This window comes from Anser anser (assembly GCF_964211835.1).
Source record: "Anser anser genome assembly, chromosome: W".
NCBI lineage: Eukaryota > Metazoa > Chordata > Aves > Anseriformes > Anatidae > Anser > Anser anser.
The window spans coordinates 11,745,368-11,765,624 of NC_139731.1; the positions used below are offsets into that span (position 1 = coordinate 11,745,368).

Below are 20,257 nucleotides of genomic sequence, written 5' to 3' on the forward strand. Positions count from 1 at the left end.
ATCTCGTAGCTCACACTGGTATAGGTTTCGGGTAGTTACTGTTGATTTTTCAACATCCTCATCTTCATCTTCATCCTCCTGCACATTTGATGGCCCAGCCTCGTCTTCTCTATACCCAGACCTATCAGAAGACTGTCTGCGTTCTAAACGACCTGACTCTCTATATCATTTTTTCACCTTGTCTACAGGGGCAACTTGCACTGCCACAGCTCGTTTCTCTGACCCAGCCACAGGGTCTGCCACAGGGGTTGGAATACCCTCTGCAGGGGCAACTTGCATTGCTACAGCTCGTTTCTCTGACCCAGCCACAGGGTCTGCCGCAGGGGTTGGAATACCCTCTGCATGGGCACCTTGCACTGCTACAGCTCGTTTCTCTGACCCAGCCACAGGAGCTGGAGCGGCTGCAGGGGCTGGAGCGGCTGCAGGGGCTGGAGCGGCTGCAGGAGCAGGAACTGGAACGGCTGCGGGAGCTGGAACTGGAGCGGCTGCAGGAGCTGGAACTGGAGCAGCTGCAGGAGCTGGAGCGGCTGCAGGAGCTGGAACTGGAGCAGCTGCGGGAGCTGGAGCGGCTGCAGGGTCTGTCACTAGATTGATAGTAGCATCAATTGCAGCTCGATAGGCACAAGCCAGACCCCAGCACGCTACAGTGATTTGTGTCTCTTTGGAACTCCCAGAGTCATGACACCCTTTTTTCAAGCATTCTATAGATGGGGGATTATTAATAGATGGGGGAGAGAAACGGGAAAGTGAAGCCTGTGAGTTGAGATAAAGACAGTTTATTAAGACAGGAAAATAATAACAATGATGATAATAATAATAATAATGATAATAGTATTACTAATAATAATGTGTATGAAACAAGTGATGCACAATGCAATTGCTCACCACCCGCTGACCGATTAGCAGCCGGCCCCCCACCCCGGCCAGCCACCCCTATATATTGTTTAGCATGACGTCAGATGGTATGGAATACCCCTTTGGCCAGTTTGGGTCAGCTGTCCTGGGTCTGTCCCCTCCCAGCTCCTGCTGCACCCCTAGCCTGCCCGCTGGCAGGACAGAGCGAGAAGCTGAAAAGTCCTTGGCTTGGTGTAAGCACTGCTCTGCAACAATTAAAACATCAGCATGTTATCAGCACTCTTCTCATCCTAATCCAAAACGTAGCACCCTACCAGCTACTAGGAGGAAAATTAACTCTGTCCTAACTGAAACCAGGACATCTGTGTGTGCTGTATGGATTGCATGAGCCAATGTGTACCTGGCTAATTGCCTTGCATTTCTCCTTTTCTTTCCTGTCCTGCAGGGAGCCTCTTCAAGCCTGGTGGTGAAGTTTGCAGATACAGACAAGGAGCGTACAATGAGACGCATGCAGCAAATGGCAGGACAAATGGGCATGTTCAATCCCATGGCCATCCAGTTTGGAGCCTATGGTGCCTATGCACAGGCAGTAAGTATAAACATTGCCTCTGTGCGTGTTCACAGGGACAGGAATAGCATGTAGAAAGCACAAAAGCACACGTGAGCAGAGAGACAAGTACAACAGCAAAGGAGGAACAAGTGATTTCTTCATTAGTTGAATGATGGGAGCAAACTGAGCTGTGTCATCCTGGGGTAGGTGAGGGCATCTCCCGGACAAGCTCCAGAGGTGCAATAATTGCTTGTAGCAGTAACCAGTCCATGTGTGTACCTATGCACGACAGTTCCCATGGCATCTAAGCCATTGCTGTTAAATCCAAACACAACTAACCTTTGAGTTTTGGGACCAAAATAGGCCCTGAATTCAGCTCATGCTAGTTCTCTGTCCCATGTCAGAGTTGTCTGGCCCCAGAGAAGGTTTTTAAAGGCATAAATAACTTTCCTGTTCTACTAGGCCACACAGATTGAGCTGAACAGTGGACATGGCTCTTTGCTCCATTTGGCCAGGCCCCTTCTGCCCTGTGCATCATTGGGGGTAACTTTGGAGTGATCATGGGATAAAATATCAGCTGCTTAAAGAAGTGCTTTTAGGTTTATGGAAGCATGCTAGTTTATACTAAAATGGAAAAGCAGATATATGCACACACACACACACAGTTCTGATTCCCCAAAGCAGTATTGTTTAAGCCCCCTGGGAAAATGCGTCAGCTATTCAAAGCAGTGTTGTGATGTCTAACTTTTGGTATCCATCTTACACACCTAACCTGGATGCTGGGCCCCTGGGACATTCATGACTGGACAGGGAGCTGGGCTCCTGACATAGCCCCAGAATGGATGCTTCTAGCATAAGTACCTTTCCTTAGGCTAAAAATAACAAGGATCTGCAAGGCAAGATCAGGTTCATGTCTCTCTGCCAGGTACTTCAGGGCAAGGTAGAGATTATCCCTGCAGTAGGCAGACACAATACTGCCAGGTGACTTTGGATGACTTTTCTGGAGCAGATTAAACAGGAGCAGGCAGTAACACTGTACCTAGATGCTTCATCAGTCTGGTGGTAAAACATGGCCTTCTTTTTCTCTGTGCTAGATTTGCAAGCAGGAGGGAAGCACCATTAATCCCGTTTTGCAGAGTAACATCTTCCTCAGTCAGAGGGACTTGCCTTAGGTGACACAGAGCCAACTCAGGAATCACTCCAGTGTGCCTTTAGTGCCTCTAGCACACTGACTGCAAGGCCCTGTTTTCTTCCCTATTTCTTTCTCATACACTGGCACCATGGACTTCCCATCCCATTCACATGTTCTTTTTTATAGTTTGAGGGCCTAGAAATTTCCATCCTCTACTGTGTCATGTGCTTCACCAAGCACTTGGTATAACCTGTCCTGCCCCTTGCGTGGTCCACATAGAGTCATGAGGACATGCTGTAGAAGCTCCACAGACATTTGTACTCTCCTCCCAGCTGCACACCCTGGTGCTATTCTGGACCTTTTTTATTCTCTCCCCATTAGACAAATTCCATTTTTGCTTCCATTTTGTCCTGTTTATTTTTATTCTCAAAATGAGAGGAGCACTCAGCTGCTTCTTCCTTGGTCCCCTGTTCCTTTCCTCATGCGAATGCAGAGCTGTTCCCTCCCTAGCCTGGCTGTGTTTAGCTATTCTTCTGTCTGGACAAGGCTGCAGGAAGGGGGAAAGAGACAGTAATTCCCAACTGAGCCCAGGCCAGTGGTCAGCAACCTGGCAGAGGGATGCAGCATCTGTGCCCCTGTGTACCAGGGGAATAAACAGGAGGGATACCCATGGGCAGCTGGGAACAAACATCTGCAGATGTTTTCAGGCAAAAGATGTGACTGCAGCATTATACTACAGGCATTAATCAGGCAGCTGGAGAGGTGATAAAAACACCGCTGTCCTGATGCTCTGGACATCTCTTCTTAACTGCACTCTTCTTAGCTACATTCATTTTTAATCTAGACTAATTCCTATAATTGCCATGATAAAAGAGTCAGCCCAGGGTTATACTGATACAAAAGCAGATGAGGTCTGCATCTTTACACCATAAAAGTTCCCTCCATCTATTTCTCACTAGACAATACAGGACATTTTGAGGATAGGTGCTTGAGTGAGGATTTATCTCTGAAGAAGGAGTGGAAACAATTCCTGGGTCTGCTCCCGCTCCCCTTGAAACCAATGAATATTTTTTCCTATTGACCTCTGTGAAAACAGAATTGGACCCATCTTTTTCTTTTTTTCTTTTTTTTTTCCTGGCAAATATGTTAATAAGGGGGAAAGAATAAGTTTTAGATGACCCATTGGATATGACAAGCTGGTGACACCAATTACCCTGGGGACTTCAGAGCTGTCTAAATGATGGGATCACATTTCCGTGTGGCGCCTGTACACCCAGAGCCTGCTCAGATGCTGTCTCTCAATCAGCATCCCTATCTGTGTCTCTACCTATCTGCTTCATCTCGCAGGCTCACACAAAAGGAAAGGAAGGGAGCGCCGAGGCTGTGTGACATTCCCTTGGTCGGATTAATCCACCCCCGACTGCTGGCTCTTAGATATCAGGGTGATTGTCACCTCATAAATGACAGCAGGAGGTGGAGAGATCGATAGCGTGAGAGGGAATGGGAGGCCAGTTTTATTCAGCCTGAACTGAAGTTTAAGAGCTAAGGCAAGTCAAGAGGAGGGAAGGTGAAACAGTGAAAATGCAAGAGCAGGACAGCAGTGACAGCTGTTGCCAATGCCACCAGCAACTCATGTGACCTTGGGTGAGTCATTTGACCCCCTGGTCTCATTTTCCCATCTACAAATGAAGATGATGGCCAGATTTATTTATTTTCCAGTCTCCCTCAGGGACATGTCTCTCTCTCATGCCATCTCTCCATGGGTTTTCACACATGGACCTGGTGGTAATACAAGTTTAAGAACTGCCTCAGTGCTTAATAGTGAGGTCAGGACTAGCATGAGACACTGATTTGTACTCATAGCATGTCCTCCCAGCTATCCCACTGCAGTCCAGCCCTGACTGACATTGCCAGATGAGTTCCCAAGCAGTCCTACAAGAGCTGGTTAACCAGCAGCTTCTAGTGGCTTGTCCCATGGAGCAGGTTGTGGTGTCCCTAGGCAGTGGGTGCGTGCTGAATCCCCCAGAGAGGCACCCTCACCCCATCCACTTCACCAAGGCTGAATTAGCTCCTACACAGAGGTTTCCATGCATCAAGGTTACCAGTTCAACAGAAACCCACATGGTGCACTTGTTTGAGAGATTAGTGGGCAGCCCCGGATTTATAAATCAAGCAGCACCACTGGGTGGTGACAGTCGTTAGCGTGCTTACCAAGAGTGCTCTGGGCCCAATCTCCTCTTTAAGTTGCTTCCATAGCAGCTCAGCAAATGGCCATGTCATGGTTCACTCCCTGCTGCTGCTTCCTGCCAAGCCACTCAACCTCAGCTTAAGCAACCTTAACCTTGATAGCAGCAATGGCCCCATGTCAGCCAAGCAACTAGTCCTCAGGTTCAGCAGCTATATGGCCCCAGCTCCAGAGGCAACGAAATCAGCAAGCAGTGGGGATTCTCCTCTGTGTGGGGTTTTTGCCTCCCCCCTCACGTGCCACCTTCAAGAAAACAGGACAAAGCTTGGCACAAACTCCGTGTGCTGTTTCAGGGTTGCAGAAAGTCACATCAGACCCACCTCACCTCTTCTGTATGCAGCTCAAGGCAAGTCAGGTTTCATGGTTCCCTAAAGCTCCCAGAGTCCCTTTACTAATTTGTTTCAGTTTGTTTGGGTTGTTTCTTTTTTTTTTCCTTTTTTTTTTTCTTTCCCCAGCAATATCTTCCCAGATTCATTTATCTGCTTCTTTATTTTTTTTTTATAAGGCAATTAATTATTTTAGTTTATGCATGTATAGGGCACCAGCCCTTTTTGTTGTCAGGTTCCTGTGGATCCACATCATCTGGGCATCAATTTCTGCAGTCTCAGTTAAAGCCTGCTTGAGGTACAGGTCTGAACTCAGCCTGTAGAGGAGGCTGATGCTAAGCAGCACCACCTTTGATCTGCTGCCAGCTGAGAACGAACCTGCAGGCACATACTGCGGCACAATGTGGCACAAAAACTCTTAGATTCTGGTAAGCAATGGGGTGGCCAAGCCTGAAATCATGAGCAGTGAAAGTCAAACCAGACTATGAATGGTGGTAATACAGTCTACAGTCCTGGCCCAAATAAGCAGCAGTGGAAAAGGTTCCTCCAGCTCTTCTTTCTGTGTAGGAAGTGGCAAGTGCTTAGTGACTGTCTCAGGTCACTACTGCCCCACCATGAAGAAAAGGAAACATGCAGAGACCAAGAAGGGTTGGGAAGATGGGAGAATGCAGAAGAGCAAAGCAAGAACAAAGGAAGGAGCCTTGGAAAGTGACAGATACTGTATAAATTATTTAATTTTTAAATTATTTAAAATAAGATCAAAGTCATAAATCAAGTTTGCATAAAAAATAGGGTGGGAGTATTAGCCACAGTCTCCTGGCCAAATTCCAGTCGTGGCACTGATTGTATCCTGCAGCAGGGGACAGGCATAGATTTAGTGAGTGAAAATGGACAGATGGGGACAGAGGCAGAACAGACAATGGTAACATTTGCTCTCTGGCCTAGAGCAAGTCCTTTCCCCTCAGTAAATCCCAGCTCCCCTCCCTCTGAAAAAGTGCAAATGGCTTTGGCTTCTGAACTGCAGACAGTAACTGCAACACATCCAGCACTGCACAGATCTCAGTCATAATCAGAAGTGGTCACCTTGGGATTCTGGGGTGGCAGTGACTCTATGGTGCTGACCATGAAACCTAGCTGCCCACCTCTGCCTCCCTGCTCCAGCTCCTGGGGAGCTGAAAGTGTGTTTCTGCTAAATGATTTGAGGTAGTGCTGAAGGTAAGAATCACTTTTTCCAGTGTTTATTCAATTTGTACTGTAAATTTATTTTTGAAATATATGTATATATATTAAATCTAACCCTACAAAATCAGGGAAAAAATTGCTTTATATAGATAGACTGTCTTCTCCATAGAATTATTTTATTTAAATGACCAAAATGGGACAGTATACTTGGTAAATACTACCAGTTATGCATATCAGTTGTTCTGATCTGTTCCAGAAGAGAAATCTATTTTGAAGTCATGGTATTTTGTAGCAGGGCCAATACCATATTTCTGATTGTCGTTTCCTTCGTATTTCAGAAAAATCGAGTAGCAGGGAATGAACCATGACATAGCCATTTGCACATTTGGGCTCCATATATGTATATATATGTGGTTGTTTTTTTTTTTTTTTTTTCCAACAGTTTTCAGGAAGTTAGAAATCCAAGCTATCATGTAACAGTTTTCAGAAAGTCACTAAGACACATGAATCCATACATCACATATTTATTATTTTTTTGGTCTTAGTTCAATTTAAATAATATTTTCAAAGCAGAAATTTGTTTCTAAGAATAAATTTTTAGAAGGAAGGACCCTTCTGAATATTTTTCAGAATGCCTTAAGTTTGTTTGAAGGCTTGGAAGATGTTTTTATTTCCCAAGGGCCAGTTAGGTAAAACAGTCATGAGTTTGTCAATTCTGTGATTTACCAAATACGAGTCCTTTTACTGCTTGATTGATCGCTTTACTTACCTCTTTCTACCACAGGGATACCATGAGGATTAATTAGCTAAGTGTTTGTATAGAACATTAGAGGTGAGAAGCGTCGGATGCTGTTATATTACTTTTATTATTATTACTGAATGAAGAATATGAATAGTCAAACAAAGCATCAGGTGATTCAGATATGAGGACAGAAAATAACACTGAAAAAAATGAGAAGGTCATCGGATCATTCAGAGTAAGCCTTCTCCAAGGGCAATGATCACACTATTTCAAAAAGAGCGCATCAGAAATAATCCTTCTCGCCTCTTCCCCTTCTACAATTTCACATGTATTTATTTTGGGGACTAGGGAATGTTGACCGTAGCATCCTTGTCCTATTTCTAGCAGGAATTTTTGGCCTTGAGTAAGTCACTTCATCTCTCCATGCATCTGTTCCTCCTGTAGGAAAAGGATAATATTTCCTTTCCTGGAGTGCAGTTGCACAACCCTGCTGTCTGACAGCCACCCAGTGCCAGAGGCAGCCGTCTCATTCCCAACACCACCTCTGGCCATGGGTCCCCACCGCACTCCTCTAGGCTGGCAGTGACCATGCAGGGACCCACTTCTGGGAGGAGGACTGGCAGCAAGCACCAAGCAAGCTCTTGTTTTGGTGCAGCTGTGCTGCAGAACCTCACCCTTTGCTGTGCTTCGTCTAAATCTATCATGATAGGATATGATGGATAACCCTGTGGAGGTACCTGTGCATCCACTGATGATATAGCCGTCTGAAGTTCAGCCACCTCAAGGTGAGGTAGCAAAAGATGTGAGGTGAATCCTCCCATCTTTCCCCGTTGACCAGCCATCATGTACTACCTCTCCCCATGCTTTAGATGGCCTCACCAGTGCTTGTCCAGATGCCCTGTTGGTTCTCAAGCCCTGGAATGGGGACTGCAGGCTCATAGCTCTAGAAATGCTGTCCACGTGCATGGACCGGTTTGATAACATCTCCTGGTCTCCTCAGAAGACGCACATTTGAGCAATGATAATGGCCAGGCTGGAGGAAAGAGGGAACGAATCCATAAAATCTGATGGGAAAAAGCTCTAAATGCTGAGGCAAAGATCATGCCAAGGAAGTGAGAGAAGCAGAAGGAAATACGTCCTTTCACGTGAGGAAGGGAAAAGCTCCCCTCTGTCCCCTTGGAACAGCCTGAGATAATAAGGCTGCTGCCTTTCTGATTAGTGCTCTGCGGCCCCAGCCCACGCAGGGAAAATCTGCATTTTAAATGGCATATTTTAAAGTACACAATACCCAGGGGCCCTGCTGCTATTGATTTGTCTCTGGTGGGGTCACTGCCTCACTTTCTACAGCTTTATTAACTGGGATCATACACTGGGCCTCTTTCAAAGTGAAAGGAGAGTGGATGGGACATTTGTCTTCAGGGGGAGCTGGGGAAGGAGCGGGGTGACTTTTATTTTAGCTCACTTGGGGATGCCCTGGTGGTTTTATAAGAAAGACCAGTGACCCTTAAGGACTTGCCCTCTTTTTGTAAATCCCCCTGGAGCCACGCGGGGGGAAGGAGTTAGGCCCGTGCCATCAGCTTCTTTCAAGGTGACCAAGTTCTTGTCCTCCCACTCCTGCAATGCCACTGCACTCAGCAGTGCTGTGACCATCAGCCAAGCTGTGACCATCATCTTCTGGGCTGGGAAGGTCCCCCTCCCCTTTCCCCTTAGCCCTTACCCTTGAGCACCTCCAACCTGATAGGGAAGGGCTGCATCTTCAAGGCATGAATGGGAAACATGACAGTAAAAGGGTGCTGGCGTGTTGCAAAGGGCTGTGATGTCTGGGTGTGGATGGGACGTGGTTGGGGTCCCCTCTCCAGCCAATGAAGCAAAGTCGATTAGCTGGGCTGCATGGCTGTGTTCAGGTATGGGATGCTATACTCCTTCCAGCTCTGGAGGAGATCCAGGTTTACCCCATGGGGTGGCTCTGAAGGCTGTAGTGAGCTGTATGTCCTCTGGGTCATGAGCTACAGGTCCCCAGCTCCATGTTTTACTGTGCCAAAGGGGCTTCCAGGTCTCCAGGGCAGCCCAGGTGTCCCCAGAGCACGGAACATTACAGAAATGGGGTGACCACTCCCTACAGGATGCCTGCTAGAGCAGAAGCAACAGAACCTAATTTCCCAAATCACAGTTTAGGGCCTTTACTACTTTATTTTTTCTGCATTAGCTTTTTAACCCTAAGCTGTATTTAACCTCTTTGCTCCTCAAGCTCCCAACTCAGTCTCTATGGGAGTATGGCCAGTTTTATCTGAATGTTTTTTTGAAACACACCAGACTTTAGGCTGTAGTCCCTGCACCTTCAGCAGTCATGAGCAGGTTAGGAATATCTTCCTCCTCTCATGATGAGAAAATTTCTTCTTCTTCTTCCTGAAGATCTATGACAGAAATACACGCATGGCGTTATACTGTAAGAAGTATCACACATGTAGCCAAGGTATAGTCTCCCAACACACATCTTCCAGTGCAAACTTATAAGCCCTCTGAATAGACAAGAAGCCACACATGCAGTTTGCAAACCAGAAGCACCTGCCGTTGTGGAGTTAACTCTGAACAGCTTAGAAACATCTATAAGCAGGAAAGGAAGTTGCATAAGCCATAAATAATGTCACAAGTGATTGTTTAGCTCTGCTGAGTGCAAAATGGAGATTGTCTTTGGAGCAGCACAATCATTTGTACTACCATTGGCAACACAGTGTCTTGTAGATAGAGCCCTGTGTCTCTTACCGCAAAGGTGAAACAAACAAAAAAAGGATTAACACTTTTCTTTTAAATGGTTGGGAACCGACATTCAAAAATATCCGCGGAGGGCCAAGTAAGGGGTGGGAATGATTTCACCTGACTGTGTCAGCATGTGCAGCTGAACTGATCACCAGGGACTTCACATGCAGTCAATAGGAAGAAACAAAGCTGCAATTCATCTTCCCAGAGGCAATTGGATACAGAAGGGATAGATGAATTTTGGCCTAGACTCTTCTTCCTGTTATCATATCAACCATAATAGGTGACTAACTCAGAGGCAACCCCATCTATATTTAGTTTACAGAATCTGACAAATGGAAATGTCAAAATCAAAGTCCACTGTCTGTCCTAGAAGTCCTAAGGAAAGTCCCTGGTACAAATTCCAGGCTATTATCTGCCAGCCAGACTGACCATGACACACACATGACCAGCTGTAGGTCACTCCATGTTTTGTGTGTTTGTTTGTGCAGCTCTGATCAGGTTTGGAGGAACACAGAGATAAGTCAGCAAAGGCCAGACTGGGACTGACCCCAGCCCTTGCAACTGCATCCATCTCAGAGAGATGCTACTTGGATCAGCAATTTTAAATGGATCCTATAGGCACAGGTCTTGGCCATCATTTCTGCAACCAGCCAATTATATCCTCAGCTGTCCCCAGGTGAAAATACCTGGCACAGAAAATGAGATGTGGGTCAGTACACCCAGTGCTGGAGTCAATACAGTGTTAAAGATGGATGGATTCCCCTTTCTTTATTCACTTCATTGGCATACTTAATAAAATCACCTGCTCAGTGCCTCATTTGGAGAATAAACTCAAATGATGCCTAGAAACAAATGTACTCCTTAAAGGGGAATCAGCATTGTGCTACAATAGAAAAGATTGTCTAATCACTCCATCAGTAATTACAAAGAACAGGATATCACTAATTAAAATGTGAAAGTGTCTTATGCAGGGTATAATAAAACAGGGTAATTAACAATCAAAGGGGAAGCCACCACCTTGGCACCAATCTCCATGAGGCTACAAAAAATAACAGTACTCAGCTCTACTACAGCACTCTTAATCTGTAGATCTGAAGGCACCCCTGCATGGGGAGACAGATATCCTGTGCCTCAGTTTATAGCTGGAGAAACCAAGACAAGTTTACACAATTTGTCCATGGTTAAACAGCAGGTCAGTGGCAGAGCATCCTTTAATTTTGTCTCTTCACAGATGGTGACAAGGAAATTTTCAGCATTTGAGTGAGAGAAGTGATTTCAAGGATTTGTTTCAGTGTGTATATGTAAGAACAGTCAATTTAATATTTCAATATTAAACAGTAAGGAACAGATTTTGTCATGACTTTGTCAGACTTTCTCACAACTTTGTCATGACTTTTCTGTCGTGACTTTTGAAGTCTGAGAAGCATATCCCATGTGCTTAAACAACAGCATCAGAGGGTGATTTCTTGATGCGAGAGAAAGTAAAATCACAGAGAGCAGCAAAACTCATCCTGAAGACAGCAAAGGCATGAGTCACTTCTAAAATCTTTATAAAAAAATATTTTCCTTCTCTGCTGTTATCATCAAGTCATGTGTTACCAGAGGCTGGGGAATGAATACAGTGAGGTTTCAGTCTCTGCTCATCCTCTTTCAGTGGCCATTTGAAAATACCTCTCAAAAGCAAAAACAAACAAACAACAACAAGAAAGTAGCCAACAAGGAAATGCATCAGAATTTGGTTTTTGGTTACTATATATCTATTTAAAAAACCTCACAACATGTCCTATAATTCTGACTTATCTTCCCCATCCTTTCTCTAAGCATCCACCATCAGTCACTACTGGGGATTGGACACTGTTTCACAGGACCTCAAATGTACCTTGTCTGGCTCTTTGTACAGCTCCAGGGAAGGGAGACAAGAGGCAGCTTCATCTAAGCTGTCTTCTTCATACCAGGAGCATTTTACTGGCCCACTGCGGCCGTACTGTACACATGAACTGCACTGTCCATGAGTTAGGTTCAGAGTGAAAAATAATGATAGCAAAGTCTGGTTTTAATATAGGAAGCATTTCTGGCATAGTTATCCATTTGCCACCCTTCTCTTCCAAAATTCTTACTGCAAAATGCCTGAAAATATAGCCCAGGTTCCTTGTTTCTGCCTTTTGTAGGTGCTTTAGAAGAGGCAGCATTTTGATGACATTCTGGAAAAAAAAAAAATTAAGGAAATCCCAGCAGCATGAGAAAGTGATTTTTCTCACCACCGGATGAAAATGGGTCAAGTTATCCCCAGAGAACTAGCTCAGCTTGCTGCTCTGGAGAGGGGATCCTCTCTCCTCACTGCTCCATATGCACTGGTCTCCCCTCAGCAGCCACCAGTGCTTTCCCAGAGCTTTGATACAAGCAACATAAGCCATGAAACCTCTCTGCTCAGGAACATATAAAGTGTTTTCTCTGCCTTTCTCATCAAGGAAGGGCCTGGCAGTCAGAGTGTTGAGTCCAGCTCACAGGAGGCCTCCACACAGGGGAACACACTGGGGATGTGGGGGCCATAAAGACCCCAAGATGAGATGATACAATTTGCCTCCTGTAGTGAGAAGGAAGGCCAAAGTTGGGGGGTACCACAGACATGGCAAGCTGACATCTCAAATCAGAGGGATCCCTCACACCCTGGTGTGTGGCCTCCATCCTGGTGCTGGTGCCCCAGGCTGTTCTGCTGGTGATCGCGTGATATTTTTTCCCTGCTCTCTTTGTTCCAGCTGATGCAGCAGCAGGCCGCGATCATGGCATCGGTGGCACAGGGCGGCTACCTGAACCCCATGGCAGCCTTTGCCACAGCCCAGATGCAGCAGATGGCGGCTCTGAACATGAACGGCCTGGCGGCTGCCCCCATGACACCAACCTCAGGTAAGGGGCCGAGAGGGGTAGAAAGAGCAAAGGGCAGGAAAATCTGGCCACGTGGCAGAGGAGACGTGGAAGGATGTGTTAGCTGTCAGCTTCTCCTACAGTAAGTGTTTTCTAAAATGGTGGCCTTCCTGGTGAAGGCCACCAGAAGGAAGGAAGGAGCAGAGGTGACCAGATCCATTTTTGGGGCTGGAAGAGGGAACCTCTGCTGGGACTGGGGCCAGCTGGGGGTCAGTGTCTGTATCATGAAAAAGGTACGATAGCAAAGTCAAAGAGGGGGCCAGCAGTGAACTGTTGGGCTAGCAGTGCGCTGTGCTGAGCAGCACTCACTGGTTGGTGAGGGGAATGAGGGGGCTGAGACCCACCAGAGATGGGATGCAATGGGTTTTGGAGGAAGGAGGGAGCATGCCAGAAAGGAAGGCACTGGGAAGGGCTCCCAGCCATGACCCTTTGTGTTATCCCTTATACAGCTTCCCCTTAGCTCTTAGCATCAATGGAACAACATCACAAAACATCCCAGTGACCTGCGCTGGTTTATTGGTTGTTCATAGACACATGAAGGATCAGTGCTAGTTCTGTCACAACCATGCATGTCCAAAACCAAACAAAATAAGGTTTGTGGTGAGATGCTACGTTGTTAATGAGATGAGCTGTGTCTTTGGGACACATAAGCATTGTGCTGGTGTGAAATAGGACTGGAGGTGCTCAGGGAAGACTGGTGCTACCTGGAATGCAAGCATTTGGCAAGAAGGTTTCTTGCTGCTGGAGCAGAGACAGGTAGTCAGTGAAGGGCTGCCAGGGTCTGGCTAGACTGTGACAGGTCACAAGAAGCCTGTGCTAGGAGGTGGGTTATGTTATTCAGAGGCAGAGAATTAAGCTGGGATGGAAACAGGACTGGCTTTCCTGGGGCTTGAAGCACAGGTCAAGGAACTGGGCAGGACAGGTAGTCATGCAGTGGCGGGTGGCCTAGCAGCCAGGCACTAGGGTGGCAGCTGGGGAAAGCAGGGCCAAACTGTGAAAGAAGTGAGAATTTTGAGAGCTTTGTAATATACTGCTGACTCTGGTAGGGGAGCAGAAGATTCAAGGATGTAACTGCAGAGAAGGACCATTTCTAAGGGACAGTTTGGGATAGAAGTGTCCCAGGGGTGATGCCAGTTGTTCCTATGCGAGGTACTGGAGGTGATACTGAGCTCAGTGACATGGCATTGCAGTGAGCAATGCACTGAAGCACTGAGCTAGCCTGGAGAGGAGCAGCTTGACATGGGTTTGAGTTGAGATGTGGCAGGAGTGAGCTAGGCCTGAGCCAGCCATGGTGCAGCCAGTGATGGGAGGGCAGGATCTGGGACTCCTGCAGAGCAGAGTTGTAAGAGAGCAGCTTCACTGCTGAACATGGAGAAGTCTACACCAGCACTGGAGCAGGAAAGGGCCAACTGACAGAGCAACCAGGAAAGATACCTCATGGCTGAGAAACACTGGATGGCAGGGAGATAAGGTACTGCGGCAGAGCAGGCTTGGAGGCTGTTGAATACAGTTCTAATGAATCCAGTTCTGCTAACTCTGTCTGCCAAAGAAAACCTCCCCATTAACACACAGCTTAGCATCTCTTTGCAATCTGTAGCTGGGAACAACGTCAGCAGCTACTGGGTCAGATTGTATTATATGAGAGGGTGGAGGGGAAAGGGGAGAAAGAAAGATAGATCTCATTCCACATGAATTTATGGAGAACCAAGAAAAAGTGCTTGACTCAAAAATCATACCATACATTTTGAAATATTTGCTTACATAACGATAAATTTATAAACAAAGAGTCGATGAAGCTACTGCGAATCCAAATAGAAAAGTGGCTTAATTATATGTGCACCCTTTAAACCTGCTGCTGGAAAGATTATCATATTTGCATTAGCTAGATTTGTTTTGTGTTGGTGGGAGCAGAGAGAATGTCAAATGTTCTTTAGTCACATGGTCTAAAATTTTGGGTAGACCTGTGTGGTGCCAGGAGTTGGACTTGATGATCCTTATGGGTCCCTTCCAACTCGGGATATTCTATGATTCTATGATTCTATGAAACAAAGAATGCCTGGAATTCAAATGCTCTCAGGGCCTGGAAAGCTGAATCCAGGCTGTGGTTCATGATGGCCTCACCACAGAAGAGCACAAACCCTTTTGCATATAAATGTCTTGAGAATTAGCAGTCCTGTGACATAGGCGTGTAAATACCAGTGAAACAACCAAATCCTGCGTCTGCCATGATATCCAGGACATGAAAAATATCCTAGCTCTTCTTCCGTGTAAGTTCTGCTCCTCTTCTGATGTGCCCACTGCCTTCTGGGAACTGTTAAACTCTTATTGTCAGAATACAGGAGGAAAGAAAGGTCATGTTTTTTACATGCTTTCCAGAGCACCCATGACTGGTCATTACTGAAAATAAGATGCTGGTTTAGATGATTGTTGTGGTTTAACCCGGCTGGCAGCTAAACACCACACAGCCGTTCGTTCACCCTCCCCCCTCCCTCTCTGGGATGGGGGAGAGAAACGGGAAAGTGAAGCCTGTGAGTTGAGATAAAGACAGTTTATTAAGACAGGAATATAATAACAATAATAATAATAATAGTGATAATGATAATAGTATTAATAATAATAATGTGTAAGAAACAAGTGATGCACAATGCAATTGCTCACCACCCGCTGACCGATGCCCAGCCTATCCCCGAGCAGCCGGCCCCCCACCCCAGCCAGCCACCCCTATATATTGTTTAGCATGACGTCAGATGGTATGGAATACCCCTTTGGCCAGTTTGGGTCAGCTGTCCTGGGTCTGTCCCCTCCCAGCTCCTGCTGCACCCCCAGCCTGCTCGCTGGCAGGACAGAGCGAGAAGCCGAAAAGTCCTTGGCCTGGTGTAAACACTGCTCTGCAACAATTAAAACATCAGCATGTTATCAGCGTTCTTCTCATCCTAATCCAAAACACAGCACCCTACCAGCTACTAGGAGGGAAAATTAACTCTGTCCTAACTGGAACCAGGACAATGATCCCTTGATCTCTTTCATGGTGGCAGATTTTGCACTCTCCTTATGACATATTTTCAATCATGGAGCACATGCACTTTGGTATTATTGCAGATTTACCTTAAATGTGTAGCTTCCTTCATGAAATTCCTCTGTAATGGGTTGTGGAAATGTCCACTGACAATTATTCCTTGGGTGAAATGTTTAGACTTTGAAATGACTCCTTGTATTACTGCCACACTCACAAAGCTTGTGATAAGATGCATAGAAAATGTTTCACATACGTCTGAGCAAGCAAGCCTACAACACTAGCAGTGATTTCTGAGTAGCCAAGAGATATCTGAAGCCTAAAGTGAATTCTCCTAATGGCTTCTGTTAGCATTCAGAAAGCCAAATGGAAAATGATCATTCTGCTTCATAGCAGGATTTCCAGTCATTGAAGTATATCTTTGTTCTGACTTGGAATGAAAATGAAACATTTCAAACTTCTGTGAAAAACAGGCGTTAGAAAAAGTGTTTGGAACATTGAAAAAAAATTCTTTTGCTTAGGAAAGATCAAAACACAAGAAAAACTGCTAGAAAAAGGACTTTGGTAGCCCAGAATTCCTAAAGGCATTGGAGATATTGGCTGGGCACCGTGCCTCTGTGCTGGTATCTTCAGGCCCCTCGGGTTCTCACCTCCCTTTCAGACCAGAACCTGCTCCTGCAGAATTCCTAACCCAGCCCCCAGGACAACAGGTTTCTCAGGTCATGGCCATGAGTTCATTGATGTTCATGAGTTCCCATGAGACCTGGGAACTTCAAGAGTCTTGGATCCAGGCAGATCTAACAGACTAGAGGCAGGGTGCATCTCATGTGGCTTTAACCATACAAAAATTAGACACCCAGTTTGAACTAGTCATCTGGCTTGCCTGCAGTCAATGCAGAGCAGTAGGCAGTCCCAGTGGGTAACTCAGACCATAATAACTTTATGCTACTTGCCTGCATTTTGATGGCTCCCTAACAAGAATCAGTTTTATCTTGCACAATAGTCTGCAATAGCAAGGAAATTAATTTGATGTCTCTGAAACTTTGGTGCACATTTTGCTTTTCTCCCATCTTTGGTATAATCTGAGTGAAAAGTGGGTCTTTCTGGTTGCTTGTGCCACACTGTTTACTGCAAAGAGGGGACTAGAAATGAAAGTTCATTTAGGCTTCCTTTCTTCCCTTCTCCCTCCCTCCCTTCCTCCCTCTCTCCTTCCATGCTGTAAATCTACACCTGGTGTAGCTGCAGTGAGATGCCTCAAACTGGGGATGAAATCCACAACTAGCATGCGACACTGCCATTTGTTCTCTGTGGTGGCATTATGCTAGTCCTCCTCCGATTACAGATCTGACCTCTCCAGGGGGTTCTTTAAAAGAAGAAAATTAAAGAATTGCAATGAATATGCCTAAACTTCCTTACACATGCACAAAATGGCAAGCGCAAATCCCTTGCTGCAATTTTAGAAAAAACTACTTACATTGCCTATGCAAATAAAGGAGAGATCCAGAAAAGAAACTGAAATTTTAACTAGCTTTTGTGATTTGCAAGTTGATGGCATAAGCTTTGAGCATTGCCTTTGGACTGGGGTTGCCACCATTGGCTCCCAGTACCCCCACTGAGGACATTTTTAAAGGCCAACACAATTTAAATAAGCAAAGGGAAAGCAGCAGCTTGTCTGCTCAGGGTATAAGAAAAGAGATGAAATATTCCCTGCTTCTTGGGCTACTCAAATCAGAACATATAGAAACAGTTCATGAATCTTATTGGCTCTCTTAAAGCACCAACACAGATTTAAGTAGTCGGTAAAGTGTGTTGTTGGACTAACCCATCATGGTGTGCTGCTATGGTGAAGAAAATTTCTTCAATCGGTTTTAAAAAAGAGTTTCCTGTGAAAATGGTACTTTCAATCAGTAGTATACCCTGACACAGAAGGATATTGCTGAAGATAAGATAGTTTAACTTCACCCGCAGTTGGCAAGAGAAAAGTATGATTTCATACGTATTGAAAACTCATTTGGGGTCTTCAGAAACATCCTGAAAATGATTCAAGAAGCACAGACCATCCAGCCATTTTAAACAGACATAGGAGAAGACAATAAGATATGTGAGAAACACTCTGTAGCCAATAACTTAGGCTCAGGCGAGGATCTCAGTGAAGTAGTAATTTATTCGCGATTGCAATGGCGGGCGCCCCACAAGCAGGAGAGCGCACCCACTAGTTCCAAAACACAGTTTATATACTTTTTGATGACAGGACCCTCCCCTGTTTCCCCACTGAGTGGGTAATCCAGGTTCACAACCTATCCGATACTTCATAGACAATACATGGCCTTCAGTTGCTGGCCTGTTAAATTTCAAATTTCTTTTGACTTTTTTACTGTTTGAAGTGGTAATGTTTCCTCACTTATCTGATTTGACTTGACACCGTGATTTTCACCTAATTGCTCTAAGGAGTCCGGCTGTCTGCATTTTACAAGGTTTTCTGTTAAGCTTTCTTATCACTGTAAGCATATCTCAATACCACATTCCTTCCTTCTATACAATGTAACACTGCAAAAACAACATTTCCATTCCCACAATTCCCCCCTTTTCTCTTTTTATAATTTGTTGATTTTTGCAAATTTTTTCTCTAAGGTGTAATTTGGTAGATGTCTTCCTCTTCTTCACTTTCTTTGCTTTCCATTTCCTCTAATATCATCATCTTATCGGAGTAGGGTGGTGGATCCATGGTCATTTGTTTCGAAAGTGCAGTTTCAATTAACCGTTGGACAAGTCCCCTTACACAGGGGATAATGCAACAACCAATGGCTGTCAAAACTCCTGCTACTACAATCAAGGATGTAAATATGGACACTACCATTCCTTTCCATTTACCAAACCAAGATTCCAACCATCCTGTGATGGAAGTGTCTGTTCCTGAGTTTTCTGCCAATTCATTGGCAAGGGTGGTAAGCCCTTACAATGCTCTAGTTACTGTGCCATCCGGGGCAGTATTGTTAGGGATAAAAGTACAACAACGATTGCCCAGCATCACGCACACACCACCTTTCTCCGTAAGAATCATATCTAATGCTATTCTGTTTTCCCAAGCCATTTTGCTGGTGACATCTAGTTGTTCAGCGATTCCTCTTATCGCATCTCTTGTATAGTTTATGAATCTCTGCTGATTATAATAGATATAATTAATCCAATCCACATTTTTATTAATTGTTACCCACCAGAACAGTGACTCAAACCCTGCAGCAATTTGATTCCTGGCTTTATGTTCATCCGGAACTCCTCTAGGCACCCCTATAGAGTCTATGTATACTCTATCATCAAATGATATTCCTAAGCTTCTTTTACTTCTTCTGGGTATTTGTGATGTTTCTCTTTCAAATGCCAGGGTGAAGGGTATAGCTAATTGAACAAGTGCACAAGTGCCTCCCCAGTTAGATGGTAGGGTGGACCGTAAGATCTTCCCTCCACAGTACCACCAGAGATCTGCCCTGGGGATCTCAAGTCTTGAGCAGTTTCCCATCAGGTCCTCGGTAACATTCAAGGTCCTCGTGCACAAGGCAAATTCTCCCAGATGCCGGGTAGCACTCACACCCTGCCGTGAGAGGCAAGCTGTATGGTTACCTATAGCTGTGGAGAATACAGGGGGAGCCCTGATATTGCTATCATGCGAGGAAGGGAATAGCAAAGAGAGAGACTTACAGGTCTCATTTCCCCAGGCAGTCTTTTCTTGGTACAATGCAATCATACATCGCATCCCTCGGGAGTCCTCGGTCCACCCCAATGGGCAGGGCACTATCTGGGCAATCGGTCATCCCGAGGCACAAGCATAGCAATTGCTATGGTTGAGACTCTGGACAGTATATTTAACCCATTCTATCCAGGCATTCACATCCCCATACCCTGTTTCAATCTCAAATGTTTGCCTAAGATCTTTTATTTCTTTAACTGTGACAACTGCCGCATTTTGAAGAGGTTCTCCTGTTTTCTCTCCTGTTTTCCCTTTGAGTTTCTCTCTTTCTCTGATGGCAAGAGAATCGTTTCCATACAGCTATTCTCAATCTGGCTGTTAGGTCTCTACCAGTTATTTGTTCTCTCTGCTCAATTGTCCTTGGGCATTTAAATCTCCACAAGCTAACACCTCACAAGCATCAACCATGACAGATTGTGGTACATAACCCTCTGTCACATTCACCCATATTTTTATGGGGTATCCCGTCTTACTATTATCTGGTCATGCCTTTTCCAAGTTGCCAATTGACCAAGGCTTTCTCTGAGGCCTACAATCACTAAAAACAAAATTAATAATTGATTTTTCCCTGTCATTATTTTTAAACCTTAGGTTTCCAAATAATTATCAATACAAAGAATAAGATGTACACTACTACTAGAACAAAAACCCCTTGGGAGCACTTCAATTCACGATAGGTCTGTCCTTTCTCTCAATCACAAGTCACACTCATTAGTTACCTGTGAAAATAAAAGGTTAGTTTACAATTGCAAGCTCTTATCCCGCTCAGAGTCCACTATGAGATT

At 45.2% G+C, this 20,257-nt stretch overlaps 1 protein-coding gene across 2 annotated transcripts in view; it reads left to right on the forward strand.

The window, feature by feature from the left end:
* LOC310888764 (CUGBP Elav-like family member 4) overlaps nucleotides 1–20,257 on the forward strand; it is an 815,597-nt gene that overhangs the window by 737,534 nt on the left and 57,806 nt on the right. For both annotated transcript variants that reach the window (XM_083815832.1, XM_083815833.1), the window contains exons 6-7: nucleotides 1,301–1,444; nucleotides 12,549–12,696. In XM_083815832.1, the coding sequence (XP_083671958.1) occupies nucleotides 1,301–1,444; nucleotides 12,549–12,696 (292 nt within the window). The remainder of the gene's footprint in view (nucleotides 1–1,300; nucleotides 1,445–12,548; nucleotides 12,697–20,257) is intronic.